The 20518-nt window shown below is 34.7% G+C and overlaps 1 protein-coding gene across 5 annotated transcripts in view; it reads right to left on the bottom strand.

Moving 5' to 3' along the window:
- The window catches only part of SCAPER (S-phase cyclin A associated protein in the ER), a 505210-nt gene that overhangs the window by 376485 nt on the left and 108207 nt on the right, over positions 1-20518 (bottom strand). For 4 of the 5 annotated variants that reach the window (XM_053223692.1, XM_053223689.1, XM_053223690.1 and 1 more), the window contains 6 exons: positions 15266-15528; positions 12001-12234; positions 9302-9472; positions 4164-4239; positions 3841-3958; positions 3465-3576 (listed from right to left, as the gene is read on the bottom strand). In XM_053223692.1, the coding sequence (XP_053079667.1) occupies positions 3465-3576; positions 3841-3958; positions 4164-4239; positions 9302-9472; positions 12001-12234; positions 15266-15528 (974 nt within the window). The remainder of the gene's footprint in view (positions 1-3464; positions 3577-3840; positions 3959-4163; positions 4240-9301; positions 9473-12000; positions 12235-15265; positions 15529-20518) is intronic. The other variant, XM_053223691.1, reaches the window with a different exon arrangement.

Raw genomic sequence — 20518 nt, forward strand, 5'->3', positions numbered from 1 at the left:
TATCATTAATTTCAGCATACATAGTAATTTAACAGAAGGGAAAACTGATAAACAGCTTTGGAATGATAAATTCTAGAACCCAGAAAGACCTAAAGGAGCATGACTAATGATTGAGAACACAGACTAGGAAGCCAGACTGCTTGAGTTCATAATATACTTTGGTCACCTGCTAGCTAAAATCAAATGCTGGCTCAACATGAGTGGGAATAAAACTAGCATTCAACTGAAGTTGAATTTTAGCTACATAATTATGCATTTAACAACCTCAAAAAGTATAATGCAGAAACAGCACTGGATTAAGAGCTAGACCACAGATCTTTAAAGCCCTTGCTCAGCAAATTATTGGTAATGTGACACTGGAAACAGCACTTCACCTCTCCTAGATTCAGTTTTCACACCTGTAAAATGGGATTCAGTATGGTTAGTTCTGTGACCCACAAAGAATTCTGGTGATCAGATGAGACCACATATGTAAAACAGTGTTGAAATAACAACCTATTATATAAAAGGAAGGTGGGATTTATCATTAAAATTAATGGAAAAATTAAACCAGGTTGTACCAGTTGTACAACGTCTAACGTCTTGTACAATTTCAAGAATTTATTATTCTGTTTGCAGGAATACTTGGAGATTACATAGATATATGTAAGAAATTAAACTATATAATTTTTCCTGCCTGAAAAACACAGTAAGAGGTGAAGTTGTAGTTGTGTTACAGCATTTCTCTAAAGCTGAAATTAAATAATACATTAACTCTTATAGAATCCTACAACATGCAGTTTTTCATTTTGATTTATTGACTCTGAATGATCAAAATAATAATAATGACAAATTCTTAAGATTCGGGTAAAGAGGGGCACCCAGGTGGCTCAGTCATTTGAGCATCCAACTCTTGATTTGGCCTCAGGTTATGATCCCAGGGTCGTGGGATCAAGCTCTGTGTCAGGTTCTGTGCTGAGCATAGAGTCTGCTTAAGATTCTCTCTCTCTCTCTCTCTCTCTCTCTCTCTCTCTCTCTCTCTCAGGGCGCCTGGGTGACTTAGTTGGTTAAGCATCTGACTCTTGATTTCAGCTCAGGTCATGATCTCACAGTTTGTGGGTTCAAGCCCTGCATTATGCTCTGCGCGGGCAGTGGCAAGCTGCTTGTGATTCTCTGTCTCTCTGTCTCTCTCTCTCTCTCTCTCTGACCTTTCCGCAGTCATGCTCACTCTAAGTAAATAAACATTAAAAAATATATATATTCTCTCTCTCTTTTCCTCTGCCCTTCTCCCCCACTCACATTCTCTCAAAATAAAATAAAATAAAATAAAATAAAATAAAATAAAATAAAATAAAGCATTAGGTAAAGAGAAAAATCACAGATTTCCTTCTTTTCCCAATCAACTTTTCTACTGTACTAAAGAGAATCTTATACCACACCTCATTTTTTAAAAATATTGGGATTAATTGGTCCAACTATCTCTCCTAAATTTAAATTACACATTATAAGTAACATAAATAATATATTTTTTTAGATTTTATTTTTAAATGTTTATTATTTTTTGAGAGAGAGAGAGAGAGAGAGAGAAAACGAGGGAGGGGCAGAGAGAGAGGGAGACACAGAATCCGAAGCAGGCTCCAGGCTCTTACGTGTCAGCACAGAGCCCAAGGGTGGGGCTAGAACCCATGAACCGTGAGATCATGATCTAAGCCAAAGTCAGATGTTTAACAGACTGAATGACCCAGGCACCCCAAGATTTTATTTTTAAGGAATCTCTACATACAACATTGGGCTTGAACTCACAACCCCGAAATTAAGAGTCACTCATATGCTCCATCGACTGAGCCGGCCAGGCACCCCAATGCAAATAATATTTTAACCTATGCATATTAGTACTCTTTTCTAGTACTAGAAGGTAACAAAGGAGTTCCCATATACTGTGACAGTCACACATCTTTTGTCATGTTGTTTTAGGTACTTGAAGTACACAGACTCCAAGATGGCTCCCAACGATCCAGCCACTTGGTACTCAGATCCTTGTCTAATTCCCTCCCACACTGTACCAGGATTGCAACCAACAGAATACAGCAAAAGTGATGGTTTATCACTTCCAGAATTAGGTATAAGAGGCAAGGGCAGCTTCGAATTTGGCAGCTCATTTGTTCTTTCCTTCTCTCTGTCTCTGTCTTTGTCTTTGTCCCCTTCTCCTTTCCTCCCTTCCTCCTGGATTACTTTCTGTGGGGAAGCCAAGGGCTATGTCATAAGGACACTTGGGCTATGAAAAGGCCCACATGGCAAATAACTGAAGTCTACAGCCAACTGCTAAAGAGGACCTGAGGCCTGCCTACAACCACATGAGTGAGTCCAGAAGTAGATCCTGTAGCTCCAAATGACAGCATGACTGCAAATTCATGAGAGATTCTGAATAAAAATCACTACGCAAGCCACTCCTGGTTCTCTTGCCCACATATAATGTGATAAACATCTGTTTTCAGTGGCTAAGTTTTGAGGTCTTTTGTTATATAGCACATGTAACTAATACAGTATTTGCCTATATTTGCCACTTTGACATAACAGTAAGAATGACCAGACACTGAGCATCAGCCATCATAATACTATGCCATTGTTATACACACTTGCCATATTTAATCATCACATCATGTTAATAATTAAAATTTTCATTTTAAAAATAAAGAAGCTGAAGGACGCCTGGGTAGTTCAGTTGGTTAAGCGTCCGACTCTTGGTTTTGGCTCAGGTCATGATCTCACAGTTTGTGAGTTCAAGCCCCGCACAGGGCTCTATACTGACAGTGTGGAGCCTACTTGGGATTTCTCTCTCCCTCTTTCTCTGCCCCTCACCAGCTCTCTCTCTCTCTCTCTCTCTCTCTCTCTAAAAATAAATAAATAAACATAAAAAATTCTTTTTAATTTGAAAAAGAAAGAAAGAAACTGAAATGTAATATTGTCAAGTAACTTGCCCAGTGCATCATATTTTATTATGTGGTAAAACCAGGATTTGAACCCTGCTTGGCCATCTCCAAATCCCATGTTCTTTCTACTATATCACACTGATCAGAAGTTGCACTTCTCTAAATATTCTAAAAATCTTTTTATAAATTCAATTAGTGCCCCAACTTATTCAAACCTGATCATCTGAAGCTCAAAACTATCCTACCAACTCATCCTACATTGTCCACAAGACTCCCCGAAGAAACGCCCCAATGAAAACAAGAAACGACAAAATGCAACTTCAATAATCCATGCCAACTCTGCAAACATCAATTTACTAGCTAATTTAGAAATGTCAATTTTTTTCTTTTTTGCAGGTAACCTTCTGTAATTCGATAGGTAGAAATGCTTTTGTTTCCCAGAAAATTTAATTTTTATAGTTCTGCTAGCTTCTCTTAGACCCAAAAAATAGTCAAGTTAAAAATGAGTCCATCAATTTAAGTGCTGTCAAAATTTTCTAAATATTAAAAACTCACCCTTTCTAATAATTTCTGAAGCTTTAATGTTTTCTCTTCACGTAACTTTTCCCTTAGCTGCTGTGCTTTCATTTGTTTTTCTTCATGTTTTTTCTTAGATTCTGCAATTGTTCTATTAACACAAACAAATGGATAGAAGACACAAATGTTTACATGATAAAGCCAAGAATATTTTTAGTCTTCAACATTCTTAAAATAAATACAGGAAGTACACACAACTAATTTTGGCTTAACACTTCAGGAAAACATTGTCACTTTTCAATAGATCTGTAACTATCCTGAATAATATGCCTTAAAATGCTGTATAGCAATTTTACTAAAGACTAGTCAGTTTCCCTCTTGTGAAACATTTCAAATTAATTTTCAAAGGCCAGACCTTTTACGAGATGGTGAGGAAAGTTTTTCATGCATGTGAATTCCATGGCCTGGAGGTCTAGCAGGTTCCTCCTCTACAATATCCCCCCAGGATGTATTTTGGCGCCAAGTTTCACGAGCTGCCCAGAAAAAAAGAAAACCACCATTACTGTTTAACCACACAGTTCTATAAAACCAACATTTGAGAACAGGCTTTTAAAAGGCATCAGCATTCCCACTGTAAATTATTTATTTTACACATATAAACTCCACGTAATAAGATAATCTATTTTAAACCCTTTTATCTGCACACAGACAATGCACACAGGCATACACACACAATACCTTCATAATCTGCAAGGACATCATTCCAGTCCATAGACATACCACAGAAAGATACACTCCCACTGCCCATGCTGGCCTAAAATGTAATAAGGAAGAGTGAAAAACAAATATTTGAACACAATTATCACCTTAAAAATGAACTGTAGATGTAATTTTCTTACCTGTTAGTAAGAATTTAACAAACAGTTCAAAACCAGAAAAAAAGCTATATACCTCTTATAGTTACAATAATCACCAAGTTAAAATACTATATAGTCTATATATTTTAAGAGGAAGACCAACCTACTTGTCATTAACAGCAGAGACAAATCAAGTAAATTTAAAAGAAACATATTGGCCTGATACTATTACTATATAACTCTGCCGTACTCATAGTATACCTCAGAAGAGCTCAAGATTATTCACTGGGCATTAAAAATTAATAGAAAAATATTTAAAACATTTACAGTTACTTTCATTCTGAAGAAATCCCTCTTATCAACATACATATCCTGAATGCTTAGTGATAGCAAGGTATGTATCATTTGCTTTTTATTAGTGGAACAGAAAAAAAGTAAATACCTTAGATTCTATTTCAGCCTCTGCAATTAAAATGTGAGTAATGCTGAGTTCTTACTTTTTCCAAGATTCAATTTCTTGATTTGTAAAATGAAAATAACAGCTTCCAACTTGTCAGTTGCATTATATACAAAAATACTCTGTGGGGGCGCCTGGGTGGCTCAGTCAGTTAAGTGTCCGACTTTGGCTCAGGTCATGATCTCATGGTTTATGGGTTCGAGCCCCATGTCAGGCTCTGTGCTGACAGCTCAGAGCCTGGAGCCTGCTTCGGATTCTGTGTCTCCCATTCTCTCTGCCCTTCCACTGCTCATGCGCGCGCGTGCTCTCTCTCTCTCTCTCTCTCTCTCTCTCTCTCTCTCAAAAATAAACAAACATTAGAAAAATTTTAAAAAATACTCTGTAATGGTTAAAGTGCTAAAAAATGATTTCCTATTGTTTTTGTATGAACTCTAAGTCCTTCTGGCCCTAAGAATTTTATTTCTAAATGTAATTTTTGAACAATTATGCAAAAAATTCTGAAAGCTCTCAGAAAGAACCCAAAATGGCAGTGAAGTAGGAAGACCCTAGGCTCATCTTGTCCCAGGAACACAACTAGGTAACTATCAAATCATCCTAAATACCCCCGAAATCACCCTGAAGACAGGACATACTCCACAAGTAAAGAGAGAAGAGGCCATATCAAAGAAAGTAGGAAGTACAGACATGGGTTAGGGGAGAAACAGATCATGGGTGCTGCAGAGAGGAAGGAGCTATGGTCGCGAGGAAGGGCGAGAGAAAAAGACAAGCCCAGGAACACACAAGGAGAACGTTTCCCCAAAGCCACTAGCTTGGAAACAGAGAGGGACTGAATTTTCTGAGCTCTTGCAACCAGCAGGGTTTAAACGTTAGAGTTTTAAAGGTCAGCAGGCTTAGCTGGGATAGAGCCCGGAGGGCACAACCCCGCTCCTGGAGAGGAGGCAGGCAAACAACCCCAGGGACAGTCAGTGTGGAAACAGTGATCTGAAGAACAGCTGGGGCACACAGTGGTGAGATTATTCCCTATTCTAGGAGTGTTTCCCAGAGAGGCAACATTCATGGAGACTGCTGTCCAGGAACAAAGGAGCTGGCTGAAGCCATTTCCCTCCAACACCCCTCAGCATGAACACAAGGCCAACTGAGGGAAGCAGCTCAGCGCCAACACTGGCTGCCTAAGTTGCTTCCACCAAGTCCCACACATCTGTGCTCTAGCAGGACTGCCCTTCTCAGTCAAGCTTGCCTCAGCCCTAGTGTGGTGAGTCCCTCTCCCAGAAAAACAGCACAAACCCCTGCCCACACCACGTCTCCTGACCAGAGAGTTCTACAAGACCTGGTGGAGTTGGTGTCAGGTCTTAATGCACAAACACACCAGAGCACATCTAGTTAAAACTTACCACATTCAGGCCAGGGACCAAACACTGCCCCCAGCAGGCAAGGAGAGGCTCCACAGACAACTGGCCTAAAGGACAGAGCAGCCAAAACACAACAGTAAAGCATGTATAGCACACACCAGAGCCAATCCCTGAAGCGCCAGGCCCTGGGCAGTACATAAGGCCATTACTTTCAGGAGAAGGAGACATAACTGGCTTTTCTAACACTGAGAAGAAGGCAGATACCAGACAAAATGCCAAGACAGAGGAATTTATCCCAAATGAAAACAAGATAAGGCAAAACAGATATAAGTAACATGCCTGATGGAGAATTTAAAGCAATAATCATAAAGATACTCACTGGGCTTGAGAAAAGAATAGAAGACATCAGTGAGACCCTTACAACAGAGATAAAAGAGTTTAAAAAAAAATCAACCAGAGATGAATGAAACAAATGAGATTGGAAACAGGCTTGATGCAATGAACAGCAGGCTGGAAGAAGCAGAGGAATGAACTAGTGACCTAAAAGATAAAATAATCAACAATAATGAAGCTGAACAAAAGAAAGAATAATTATGCAACACAAGAATAGACCTAGGGAACTCAGTGACCCCATCAAATATAAAAACATTCATATCAGAGGAGTCCCAGAAAGCAGAAAATATTATTTCAAGAAATAATAGCAGAAAATTTCCGTAATCTGGGAAAGGAAACAGACATCAAGATCCAGGAGTACAGGGAACTCTGATCAAAATCATCAAAAGCGGGCCAACACCAAGACATATTGTAATCAAATTTTAAAATACAGTGAAAGAAAAAATCCTAAAAGCAGCAAGACAAAAGAAGTCCTTAATTTACAAAAGACCACCCATCAGGTTAGCAATAGATCTCTCCACAGAAACCTGGCAAGCCAGAAGTAAGTGGCATGCTCCATTCAATGTGCTAAATGGAAAAAGTCTGCAGCCAAGAATACTCTATCCTGCAAGGCTATCATTCAGAATAAAAGGGGAGATACAGAGCTTCCCAAACAAAAATTAAAGGAGTTCATGACCACTAAACCAGCCCTGCAATAAATATTAAAGGGGACTCTTTGAGTACAAAGACCAAAAGTGACAAAGGCAAGAAAGGATCAGAGGAAATCTCCATTAAAAACAAGTAATAAAATGGCAATAAATACATATCTATCAATAATTACTTTGAATGTAAATGGACCAAATGCTCCAATCAAAAGACATAGGGTGTCAGAAGGGATTAAAAAAATAAGACCCCTCTATCTGCTGCCTACAAGAGATTCATTTTAGACCTAAAGACACCTGAAGATTGAAAGTGAGGGAGTGGAGAAACATTTATCACTCAAATAGATGTCAAAATAAAGTCCAAGTAGCAATACTTATATGGGACAAACTAGACTTTTTTTTCTTGTATTGTCTTTATCCTGTTTTGGTATCACAACAGTACTGGCCTCATGGAATGATTTTGAATATGTTTCCTCTCTTCCATTATTTATGAGATTTGGTAAATATTGTCATTGGTTTTTTTTTTAATGTTTGGTAGAATTCCACCAATGAAACCATGTGGTCTTAGACTTTTCTGTGCTCAGAGTTTTGATTCCCAATTCAACTTTCATTTTTGTTATTGGTCTAAGAAGATTTCCTACTTCTTAGATTCAAGATTCATGACTCAATCTTGGTAACTTGTACGTTTTTAGGAATTTTGTTTGTTTGGTTTTCTTCTAGTTATTTGATTTATTAATATATAATTATAGTAATCTGTTATCATCTGTTGTATTGTTTTCTCTTCTATTTTTCATTTTGGCTTATGTGTCTTCTCTCCTTTTTCTTAATTAATGTAAAGTATTGCCAATTTTATTTCCTTTTTTTTTTTTTTGGAAAAACCAGTCATGACTTTCAATGTTATATTATTGTTTACTCTGGTCTCTACTTCTGATTTTTCTTTGTTATTTCCTTCCTCTACTAAATTTCACCTAAGTCTCTTCTTTTCCTAGTTCCTTGTGATATAATGTTGTTTACTTCAACACTTTTTCTTAATACAAGCATTTATAGCATCTAGCATCTAACATTTGCTTTTTGCTGCATCCCATAGGTTACAGAATATTGTGTTTTATTTTTCTTTTGTTTAAAAAATTTTTTTATTAGTTTTCTTTATTCTTGAGAGGCAGAGAGAGAGTGTGTGTGGGGGAGGGGCAGAGAGAGAGGGAGACACAGAATCCCTGGAGACAGGCTCCAGGCTCTGAGCTGTCAGCACACAGCCTGATGTGGGGCCCGAACTCATGAACCATGAGATCATGATCTAAGCCAATGTCGGACACTCAACCAACCGAGCCACCCAAGCGCCCGTTTTAAGACATATCTTAATTTGCCATTGGATTTCTTATTGGGCCCATTGTTTGTACAGTGGTGTGTTAATATTTACACATTAAATATTTAATATTTACATTGTAGATTTTCCAGCTTTGTTTTATTGTTGATCTTTAGTTTTGTACCATTGTAAATGGAAATTATACTTAGTATGATTTGTCTTTTTTTTAATGTTTGTTTGTTTGTTTGTTTATTTATTTATTTTTGAGAGAGAGGGAGACAGAGTACGAGCAGGGGAGAGGGGCAGAGAGAGAGGGAGACAGAATCCACGAAGCAGGCTCCAGGCTCTGAGCTGTCAGCATACAGTCTGATGCGGGGCTCAAACCCATGAACTAAAAGATCATGACCTGAACCAAAGTCAGACACTTAACCAACTGAGCCAACCAGGCGCCCGATTTCAGTCTTCTTAAATTTGTAATATTTGTTATGTCTCTGGGATTCTTTTGTGAATACTTAAAAAAAAAATGTCTGTTCTATTTTTCTTGGATGGAATGTTTTAAATATATCTTTTAGAATCATGTATTCTGAAGTATGCTTCAAATAAAAAATGCTCTTGTTGGAAAAAAAATACCCTTCTTTACTTGAGGGTGCTCGTTTAAAATAAAGCTATCAGAGGGGAGATAGCTGGGGGAATGAGTGAAACAGGTGATGGGGATTAAGGGTACACTTAGGATGAGCACTGAGTAAAGATGTACAGAATTGGTGATCACTATATTACACCTGAAATTAATACAACACTATATGTTAACTATACTAGAATTTAAAAAAAATAAAAAATAAAAAATAAAAATTTTTAATTTAAAAAATAAAACCTCACAGAGAAGTCACTGTCGTTGTCAGTTTCAATATTAATATCGTTGTTTTCTTCTGCTTCAATTTCTCTGGTTAACTGCTCCTCTTCAGCAATAGCACTAGCAATAGCTTCTTCATTGGCCTTTTCTAGACGATCTGCTAGCTCTTCTTTTTTAGCAAGAACTTCTGCCATGGACTATAAAGTTAAAAACACACAAACAAAAGAATCATCAATTAAGTGGAAAGTAATCATTTCTTTATGTACTAACGACACACTCAACAGTATACATAAAATAGCATTGATCTAGAATTATAAAATGTGAGGTTCAGTATAAGTTCAACCACTTGCTACTTGTGTGACTGGGAAGCTTCTTAAAACCAAGAGCCTATTTTGTATTCCATAAAATGGTACAATAATTCATGACTTACCTTCATCATGAGACAGCTGTGTATGAGAAACTGTGAAGTTATACAAATAACAGGTATTATTATTAATGTCAAAGTATGAATTTCATTTGAGTGCCAAAATTCAAAACAGTTGTAGATCAAGTATCTTTCAGACAAAAGAAAAGCACTATAAAAGGAATATAGCCTGCTTGGGATTTTCCCTCTCTCCCTCTCTCTCTGCCCCTCCCCAGCTCACGCTCTCTCAAAATAAATAAACTGTAAAAAAAAAAAATTTGAAATTTTAGTAAATCTAAAAACCTAGATCCACTGTAGCTAGGTTTTATATTAGCACATTTTTTACAACAATGGCAAAAGTTGAGCTTAAATAGAAAGGTTCAGTCATTTTCTATTAAATTTTTTTCATGTTTATTTATTTTTGAGAGAGTGAAAGACAGAGTGTGAGCTGCGTAAGGGGCAGAGAGAGGGAGACACAGAATCCGAAGCAGGTTCCAGGCTCTGAGCTGTCAGCACAGAGCCTGACACGGGGCTCAAACTCACTAGCTGTGAGATCATGACCTAAGCCAAAGTAGGACGCTTAACCAACTGAGCCACCCAGGTGCCCCTTGAACAGTCATTTTCCACCAAAATTTCTGTTGAATAAGATAACCGAAGAATTATTATTATTATTATTATTATTATTATTATGATGATGATGATTTACCTTTAGCTACAGGACTACTGCATTGAGAAAGAAAAGAAAAAGTTCTGTCATCACAGGCAGCAATTCTCTACAACCCCCCACTGAGAACCTATACAATGAGGTACATGCAGAGAGCAATCCAAAGATTTAGCTCCACCAAGACAAATCCAAACACAAAAGTTTTTTAAAATCTGGTTTAATTAAAATTCCTCTAAGAACTCTAAGAATATACTAATATTCATATCAAAAGCAGAGTATGTAAAGTACGTAAATTTGATCCAAGAGTTTTTAATATTCTACCACAAGCTTATTTATACATGTGATCAAAATAAAATGGATGAAAGAATTTTTAAATAACTATTTAGTGCTTATTTAAGTATAGGATCTTTTTCCTCTTCTGAAATTTGATTCTCACAGAATCAATTCGCAAAATAAATAATATGATGCCTAGCTATGCAAATAAAAAATATAAATATGACCAATTTCTATCCCATATATTAAACCTAGTACTTACATGACCATAATTATGTTTCACCTTTAAGAACAGTCACACTAAAAGAGCCAACTTAAAATATAATTTTCTCTTTATTCCTTACTTTAAATTTTTAAATGTTTTTCTTATTACTATAGAGCCCTTATTTTTCCCTTATACAAAGCCCTATCAAGTTTCATCTGTGTCTAATGTTATTATCTCTCTAAGATACATAATTTGATCTAATACCATCTGTCAATAGCATCTTTCAGCATGATAAGGCACTAAGTTTTTAAGGAAAGTACAGTATACGGTGGCCATTTAAAAAATAAAATTTGATGGGGCACCTTGGTGACTCAGTCGGCTAAGCATATGACTGATTTCACCTCAGATCATGATCTCATGGTTTGTGAGATCAAGCCTTGCAACAGTGCGGAGCTTGCTTGGGTCTCTCTCTCTCTCTCTCTCTCTCTCTCTCTGCCTCTCCCGCACTTGTACACGTGCATGCTCTCTCTCTCAAAATAAATAAAAATAAAGTAAAATAAGATTTGAATGATTTTTCTCAGTAATTTTTTGTGTGTGCCTATTTCTTCTGAAAGTTACTTTTATACTAGAATAACCCATTCTGGATTATCCTCAGGTCATATATCTTACTACTAAAGTGAGAAATAGACATGAGGACAAATAAGTAGTCATCTAAAAGCATAAAACTGTAATTCCAAATCAACACATTTTTAAAGGTTCTGCAATAGGGATGGTAAATAAATTTCATCTTGAAGACCAACTCCAAGCAAATGACAGAGGCTATCTAAAGAACTCTATTAAGAGAATTTTTAAAAAGTCCAGTAGGCAACATTTTCCATCCATCAGAGTGCTAGATGTTGCATGGAAGACTTTATTGTTACTGGTTTAGTTTCTTAATGCCAGACTAAAAAACATTTGATCAAATCACAAAATGAATGATTTTAGCAACAGTTATTTAGCGATCTTATTTTCATCCTCTACAAAATGAGAAGCATCTCAAAGCTTGCTATAAGAATAAAATATTAAAAAGAAATAACATGTACAAAATACTTTATAAAGTGTAAAGTAACACAATTTATTACTATTAAAGTTTTATGCCTCTTTAATATATTTACCCAGAATTCTGATAAGTTGTTCTTACCAAGTTAGCAGCACTCACATTTGAAATATCTGAAGGGTCCATTTCACTCTCTATCCCTGCTTTCTCTGCTGAAAATATGTCATTTGCTTGCAAAGGAGGCATATCAGCTTGCTGAATAATTGAAACACATTCTGTATCAATGTGAACAGCAGGTATTTCAGAAGTTCGCAGAGAATGGTCTTGTAAAGTACTACTGCGAGAGCTCTTGACATCATCCAATGTATTCACTGTGAACTAACAAAACACATTTACAGAATGAATCAGACAAACTACTCCATTGTAGAAAAAATGATTATAATACACCTATCAACTAAAGCAGTAGCTGACTGGCTGACTGACGACTCACTCGTCTTTTTTCTATGTTTCAAGTGTAAGGAAAAAAAATACCATTAAGCAGAACAAATTTTATTTGCACACCTACTACGTACAGGGCAATACCTGAAATGCTTTATGAAAGCTTAGCTTTATTAAGCTATATTGTAATTACATTTTTATTTTTAGTAGGCTGATTCTTGATGAGTACTTTATATACGTCACAAAAGAAATTCTAGTCACAAGTATAATAGTTTGTCTTATATTCAAATAACTAAAGGTATTTATGTGGTTTTGCAAAGATTGTCTGTCTAATATCAAATGAAGGCACTTTTCACCAAAATATATACTTTCAGGGCATTTTACTCATAACAAGACAGTTGCTCTCTTAAGATAACATTAACAAACCTCAAAGTATCTTTCATGTAAACCCACATGGTACACAATACCAATTCTCAGATCTAAAAGAGAAAATACACCATAAAAAGTATAGTATATCTGAGCAAGCAATTCCTATTTAGATTTCAATATCCTCCCCCATTACCCTTTAGAAATATTTAACACATAACCAACAAAAATAGGAAAATGATCTAAGTCAAATAAAGTACTGTCTTAAGCCAAATACCCATTTTTTAAAAACCTCCTAGTTTAGTAAATAGAAACATGTCTTTATTTCCACTTTGTAACAGAGTACAGAAAGAATGGTGCTGTGTTTTCCAATTATACTCAGAGTAATGAGCTACAAGTAGAACTAAAATCTAAAATTGTGAATTTCAAACCCACTCACATCACTATTTAAATAAACATTAGATAAATATTGCAGTGGCCATGAAGCTCCCAATTTGATTAATTATTTATATAAATATGAAACTTGGTCAAGTCTTATAAACTACTTTAAAAATTCTACTATTGGTCAAAACTTAGTGTCCCAAAGCACTGATTTTAGTGTAGGTATTATTTAAATTGTATCTCATTGTTTATATCACTATCAACATTATCTATACATCATTCACCATAGTTTATAATCTTCTTGGCAATATTTATATTGGCATTACTGATGTTTACAATATAGTCAACTCTGTTTATTAAAAAATCAGTATCATTTATACAGTAAAATCAAAGCTAAACTATAATGTTGAAAAAATATACAATATGCTATTTCCATTTTTAGAATGACAGTGGAAAAAACAAATATTATCATTAGCTTGGACACCAAGAGCAGTGAACTTTTTATATGGGAATATTTTAGCAATAGTTAAATTACTCAAAAGTTGTATGTATGAATTATTCCTAAAATCCCAAATCATGTAAGTTTATTCATTACCCAAAACGAATGTAATTTTTATATTGTTAAGTTTTATAGCTAAAATATATGTTAGCAAAAATGCTACAGGTCTGTTAAGTGATACAAAAAGATTTTTTACCTACATTAAAAAGTTTCTGAAAAGTATAACCAACAAAAATACTGATTATTTCCTGTGTCTAGGATTCTGCTCCATAATGCAGTAGATTAAAGGCAACATAAGATACCGCTCACAAGGAGCTTCCACTCTCACATGGGCATAAAACATACATACATTAAGGAGTTACAGAACATCAGGAACAATGTACAGTTAAGAGCCATTATCATCATTAAGAAGAAAAACATGGAAATTGAGTACAGTTTCCAATAAAAACAAATATCCTACATGTAAAAAGAGAAAACTTTAAAGCAGAAATACTATTCTAAACTGAGAAATAATGTAACTATTTTACAAATTTTTACTTAGTCCCTGTATCATATAAAGAATCTCTTATGTTTCATTTTGCATAAAATTATGCCTATTGAACATATATTTTCATGTAAACAAATATCTAAAAAATGCATTCCTTCATCAAATAAGTAAAATAAATTTCAAATGGACTAACAGCAGAAATACTGAATATCATCTTTAAAGAATTACATTAAATATTGGCAAATGACTATACACTTGAATTGCAGGATATAAAAGGAGAGCAAGTTCAAAATGATCCTTACTTTCATCAACATTTTTAATAACACTCCAAATGAAACAGCAGACCACCATTTAAACCAAGTAATTCAAATTAACAACAAAGTTGGGAAAATTAATATGTGACACTAAGGCCAATCACTTTATTTCTGTCAAAAATGCATAAGCTAACTTGGATAATAAACTAACTAAAGGATATTCTACAAAAAAAATAATGCAATGTATTCTTCAAAAACATTAATGTCATGAAAAACGATAAACTGAAAAACTGTCCCTGATGAAAGATGTTAAAGAAACAAAGCTGAATTTATAATGTGTGATTCTAGATTGGATCTCTGCTCAGAGAAAAAATTCTATGATGAAAGGGCACCTGGATGGCTCAGTTGGGTAAGCATCCAACTTCGGCTCAGGTCATGATCTCACGGTTCATGAGTTGAAGCCCCGCATCAGGCGCCTGCCTCACTACCAGTGTGGAGTCTGCTTGGGGTTCTCTCTCTCTCCCTCTCTCTCTCTGCCCTTTCCCCCCTCAAAATAAATAAATAAATTTTAAAAATTCTATGAAGAAATTACTGGTACATGGATATGAATTATAAATTAGAGGAAAATACTATATAGATATAAAATTCCCTGAATTTTACAATTAAAATGGTTAAGGGTTTCTTTATTCTTTGTAGATACATGCTATAATGCAGGTAAATGGTTATGGCGTTTGCATACTGCTTAGTATACATGTGTGTGACATATAAGTATGAATAAAGAAGAAAAAAGAAAAAATGAGGCAAATGTTAATCTGTGAATCTAGGTAAAGAGTATAGGAGAGTTCACTGTTCATTCTTGCAACTTTTCTGGAGATCTGAATTTTTTTACAATAAAAAGTTAAAAATAAAATAGGAAAATAAGACATTCCGGCATAGACATATCACTTATAAAAATGTAGTAAAAGGATTTTCAGAATGTACTACCTGGGTTCTTTCAGCAAGAGGATGGTCACAAGAGTGTAATGAGTCTTTGGACCGAGATTCTATAGTATTAGAAGGTCCATCTCCATCAAATTCACCTTTCTCAATGCTTTCATCAGGTAAAAGTTGTATATTTTCTTTATCACTGTCATCCTTTGACCTTAATGTTTCTGTTGCTACTGAAACTTTTGTCATCACTGCTGTTGATCGTGAGCGAACAGGCCTTCCCCTCTGAACAGTCTCCCATCCTTCAGCATCTTTCCGTTCTATGCAATTGAGGGAAGGAAATAAATCAAGATTTCTTTAGATGATAAAAATTTTCAAAACCTATAAAATAAAAACTTTTTCTAATCAAATTCGTATTAAGTGTAACTAATATATAAACATGACACTAACTATACAAGATGCAGTGTGTGTATGTGCATATGTAATGTCTAATATAAGTACACTGTGGGGTTGGTATGATTTTCCATGTTTTACAAATGACAAAACTGAGATTCAGATTAAGACTGACATAGGCCACAGAGTCAGAAAGTAATAATAAACATTTATATAGTGTGTACTGTGTGCTAGCACTGTTCCAAGTGTTTACATATTGTAACTCTCAATCTCCACAACAACCCTGTAATACCAATACTATCATCCCAATTTTATCATTGATAAAATTTATCATTTGTCATTTCACTTACCCCATGTATCATTGAAAATAATGAGACAAAGAGAGGTTAAGTAATTTCCCCAAGGTCACACACCCAGTAAAGGTAAAGCCAAGATGCAAGTTTAGGCAAATTGGTTCTGGTGTTCATGTCCCAGTGGTTACACAAAAACTGCCCTCCACCCCCATCTTTCAGAATCCAAACACAGGCCTACCTCAAAAATCCAAGTTCTTTCCTCTATCCTAGTACTAATAGCATACATTTGACTGTATGTCAGCACAGAGCCTGCTGTGGATCCTCTGTCCCTCTCTCTCTGCCCCTCCCTCACTTGTGCTCTGTGTCTCAAATATTAAAAAAAAAAAAAAAAAAAATACAATTGAAGTCTAGGTTATCTACAAGAAATTCACTTAAATACTTGTATTCACCTAAATACAAGGTCATATGTAAGTTCAAAGCAAGAAAGATACACCATGCAAATACTGAGGAAAGCAGGAGTAGATATATTATTATCAGATAAAGTAGACTTCAGAGCAAAGAAATTACTAAAGAAACAAAAACATATTATATAATGATAAAAGCATTGCACAGTGAAGATATATACCCCTAAATATGTATACACCGAACAATATAAACTCAAGATACACAGCAAAAAAAACTGATAAGGATGAAATGAGAAAGAGAAAGATACACAATTACAAATGTGGACTTCTAACTCCCTCCCAGGGACTGATAGAACTAGACAGAAAATCAGCAAGTATATAGAAAAATTGAACATACAATCAACCAACTTGATATAATAGCATATACAAAACAGTCCATTCAACAGTAAAATGCTTTTTTTTTCAAATATATATAGAACATTCAGTATCACAGACCATATTCATTCTATAAAATAAAGTTTAATGAACCAATTCTATAAGAAACACAAACTATAAAACTCAACCAAAATGAAAACAGACTATCTGAATAGTCTCATGATTATTAAAGAATTCAATTTGAACTTTTTAAAAGTTCCCCACTCAAAACCTCCAGGCCCAGATGGTTTCTCTGGCAAATTCTATGCAACACTTTTAAAAGGATTTAAAAATTTTACACAACTATTCCAGAAAATAGGAGAGGAGAGAACACCTCCCAAGTTCCAAGGCCAGTTTTACCTTGGTACAAAAACACACAAAGACAGTACATAAAAATAAAACTAAATAACAATATTTCTCATGAATTTAGATATAAAAATCTTCAACAAAATATCAGCATATCAAATCCAGCAATGTATGAAAAGAATTACAAACCATGACCAAGTAGAATTAATTACAAGTATGCAAACCTGGTTCAACATTCAAAAAAAAACGTAATTCACTACTGTCCACTGACTATACAAGTAAAATCATATGATCCTATCAACTGATGCAGAAAAAGTATTTCACAAAATCCAATATCCATTCTTGACAAAAATTTATTAAGCTATAATATAGGGGAACTTACTCAACTCAATAAAAAGCATCGACAAAAAACCTATAGCTAACATATACTCAATGGTGCAAGAATGAAAGAATAATTTTCCCCATGCTCTAGAACAAGAAAAGGATGTTTCCTCTCACCATCCTTCTTCAACATAGTACCGGAAGTCCTAGACAGTGCAAAAAGGCATGGGATGTGGGGATGTGGGGATGGGGGGAAGGAAAAGAAGAAGTAAAACTGTCCCCATTTTCAGATGACATGATTGTCTACATAGAATATCCCAAGGAATTACATAAAAATTCCAGAATTATTACATAAATTCAGTAATGTTGTAGGATACAAGTCAATGCACAAATGCACTGCATTTATACAGACTAACAGTGAACATGTGAAAACAAATTGAAACAATTTATGATTGCACTAAAGAAAATAAAATATTTAGTAATAAGTCTAAGAAAAAAGGTACAGAATATGTATCCTAAAAACTACAAAAGGCTGATTAAAAAATGAGAAGACCTAATAAATTGAAAGACATACCATGTTCATTAAAAAATGATTAGAAAATCCAGCATCATAAAAGTGTCAATTCTTTCTAAAATGATCAACAGCATAATGTAATTTCTATCAAAATACCAGTAACATTTTTTTGAACATTAGAAAAGCTTACTCTAAAATTTATATAGAAAGACATAAAACCTAAAAGAGCTAAAAACAATTTTCTTTAAAAAAGAATAAATTAAAAGTAATCACTCCATTCAATGTTTTAAGGCTTACCACAGAGTGAGATTAATCAAGAAAGTACAGTATGGGTGGAACAACAGACACACAGATCAATGAAATAGACTACTTTAAAACCCAGAAATACACCCACACAAATATGCCCAACTGATTTTTGATAAAATTTCAAGAGAAATTCCAACAAATGGTGGTAGTAACCAGACATCCAAGGCAAAAAAGTAAACCTCCATCTAAAACTCACACTTCGCCCAAAAATTCAGTCAAAAAGTATCACTAATTTAAGATGTAAAACTATAAAACCTAGGAAGAAAAAAAAAAACCAAGAAATCTTTCGAACATATGGCTAGACAATGAGTTCTTACACTTGACACCAAAAGCATGATCCATAGGAAACCCTCACAAACCTCATCAAAATTGAAAAATTTTCCCCTGCAAAAGACTCTATGAAGACAATGAAAAGATAAACAACAGACTTGTAGGAAATATCCAATGATGTCTAGAATATATAAAGAACTCTGAAAATTCAACAGTATTACAGACAATCCAACTAGAAAATGGGCAAAAGATGTGAAGAAACACTACAATGAAGGGTATATACAATTGGCAAAGAAGTAAACAAAAGACATTCAACATCATTAGCCACTAGTGAAATGCAAATTAAAAACCACAATGAGATATCACTCTATACCTATCAGAATGGTTATATACAATATAATCACAGTATTACATACTAATAATGGATGGGGAGATGCAGGGTTAGAAGGGTGTTAAGTAAAGGATATGAGGTTTCTTTTTTTTTTTTTCCAGTTGTACTGAGATATAACTGACATATAACATCGTATTAGTTCAAGGTGTACAACATATTGTTTGATATATGCATATATCAGGAAAGGATTACCAAAGTAAGTTTAGTCAATATACAACACTTCACACAGTTAACAAATGTTTTTTCTTGAGATAAGAACTTCTAAGATTTACTCTCTTAGCAACGTTCAAATATATATACACCACATATTCTTTATCCACTCATTGACCAATAGACACTTAAGTTGTTTCTATGTTTTGGCTATTGTAAATAATGTTGCTACGAACAAGAAGCAGGTATGTTAGTATTTTCATTTCTTTTGGATACACACCCAGAGGTGGGATTGCAGGATCATATGGCAATTCTATTTTAATTTTCTGAAGAATCTCCATACTGTTTTCCATAGTGGCTATACCAATTTACATCCCCATCAACACTGTACAAAGGTTCCCTTTCCTCCACATTCTCTCCAACATTTGTTATCTGTCTATTTGATGACAACCATTCTGACAGATGTAAGGTCATATCTCATTGTGGTTTTGATTTGCCTTTCCCTAATGATTAACGATGTTGAGCACTTTTTCAGGTACCTGAGGCTAGTTGGATACTTTTTTGGAAAAGTGTCTATTCAGAACCTCTCCAATTTTTTAACTACATTGTTTGTTTTTTGCTAAAGAGTTGTATGAGTTCTTTACATATTTTGGATATTAACCCCAATCCGATACATGATTTACAAGTATTTTCTCCCATTCTATAGGTTACCTCCTCATTTTGTTGACGGTTTCCTTTGCTGTACAGAACTCTGTAGTTTGATGCAGTCCCACTTGTTTTTTGCTTTTGTTGCTTTTCTTTGGTGTCAAATCCAAAAAATCATTGCCAAGACATATATTTTTGAGGTGATGAAAATGTTCTATCATTGACTGTGATTACGGTACTATATATGTGTTAATATACTAACAATAGATGAATTATAAATAGATGAATTGAATGGTATGAATTTTATCTTAACAAATTTGGTATAAGAATTAAAAGCAAAAAATTTCATAGGAAAAAGTAAGCTGATTTCTCAGACTTATTTCTGTAAAACTAAAAACTTACATCACTATGAAAACTACATTTTTTATGAGTATCAAGACCATACCACCAAATGATTCACTAAAGGAAAGGAATATTATTTCAAGGGAAAAAGAATACTTATAAAATACTGGTTCTTATAACTGGGAATAACTCATTATCCTATTTTTTAAAATACAATGACTGTTGGGATACCTGGATGACTCAGTCAGTTGAGTGTCTGACTCTTGGTTTTGGCTCAGGTCATGATCTCATGGTTCGCGGGTCCAAGCCCCACGTCAAGCTCCACACTGACAGTGCAGAGCCTCCTTGGGATTCTCTCTCTCTTTGCCTCTCTTGGCCCCTCCCTGTGCTCACCTCTCTCTCAAAATAAATAAACATTAAAAAAATTTTAATAAAATGCAGTGACTATATTAGTACTGTATATTTTAAAATAAAAAGAAAAAAAGACCTAGAACTTTTTCTTTCAAAGGTGTACACTTTGAAATCTCTAAGGGAAAACAACATTTAAATTTGTCTTGTGCT

The sequence above is a fragment of the Acinonyx jubatus genome, chromosome B3 (assembly GCF_027475565.1).
Source record: "Acinonyx jubatus isolate Ajub_Pintada_27869175 chromosome B3, VMU_Ajub_asm_v1.0, whole genome shotgun sequence".
Classification (NCBI taxonomy): Eukaryota; Metazoa; Chordata; class Mammalia; order Carnivora; family Felidae; genus Acinonyx; species Acinonyx jubatus.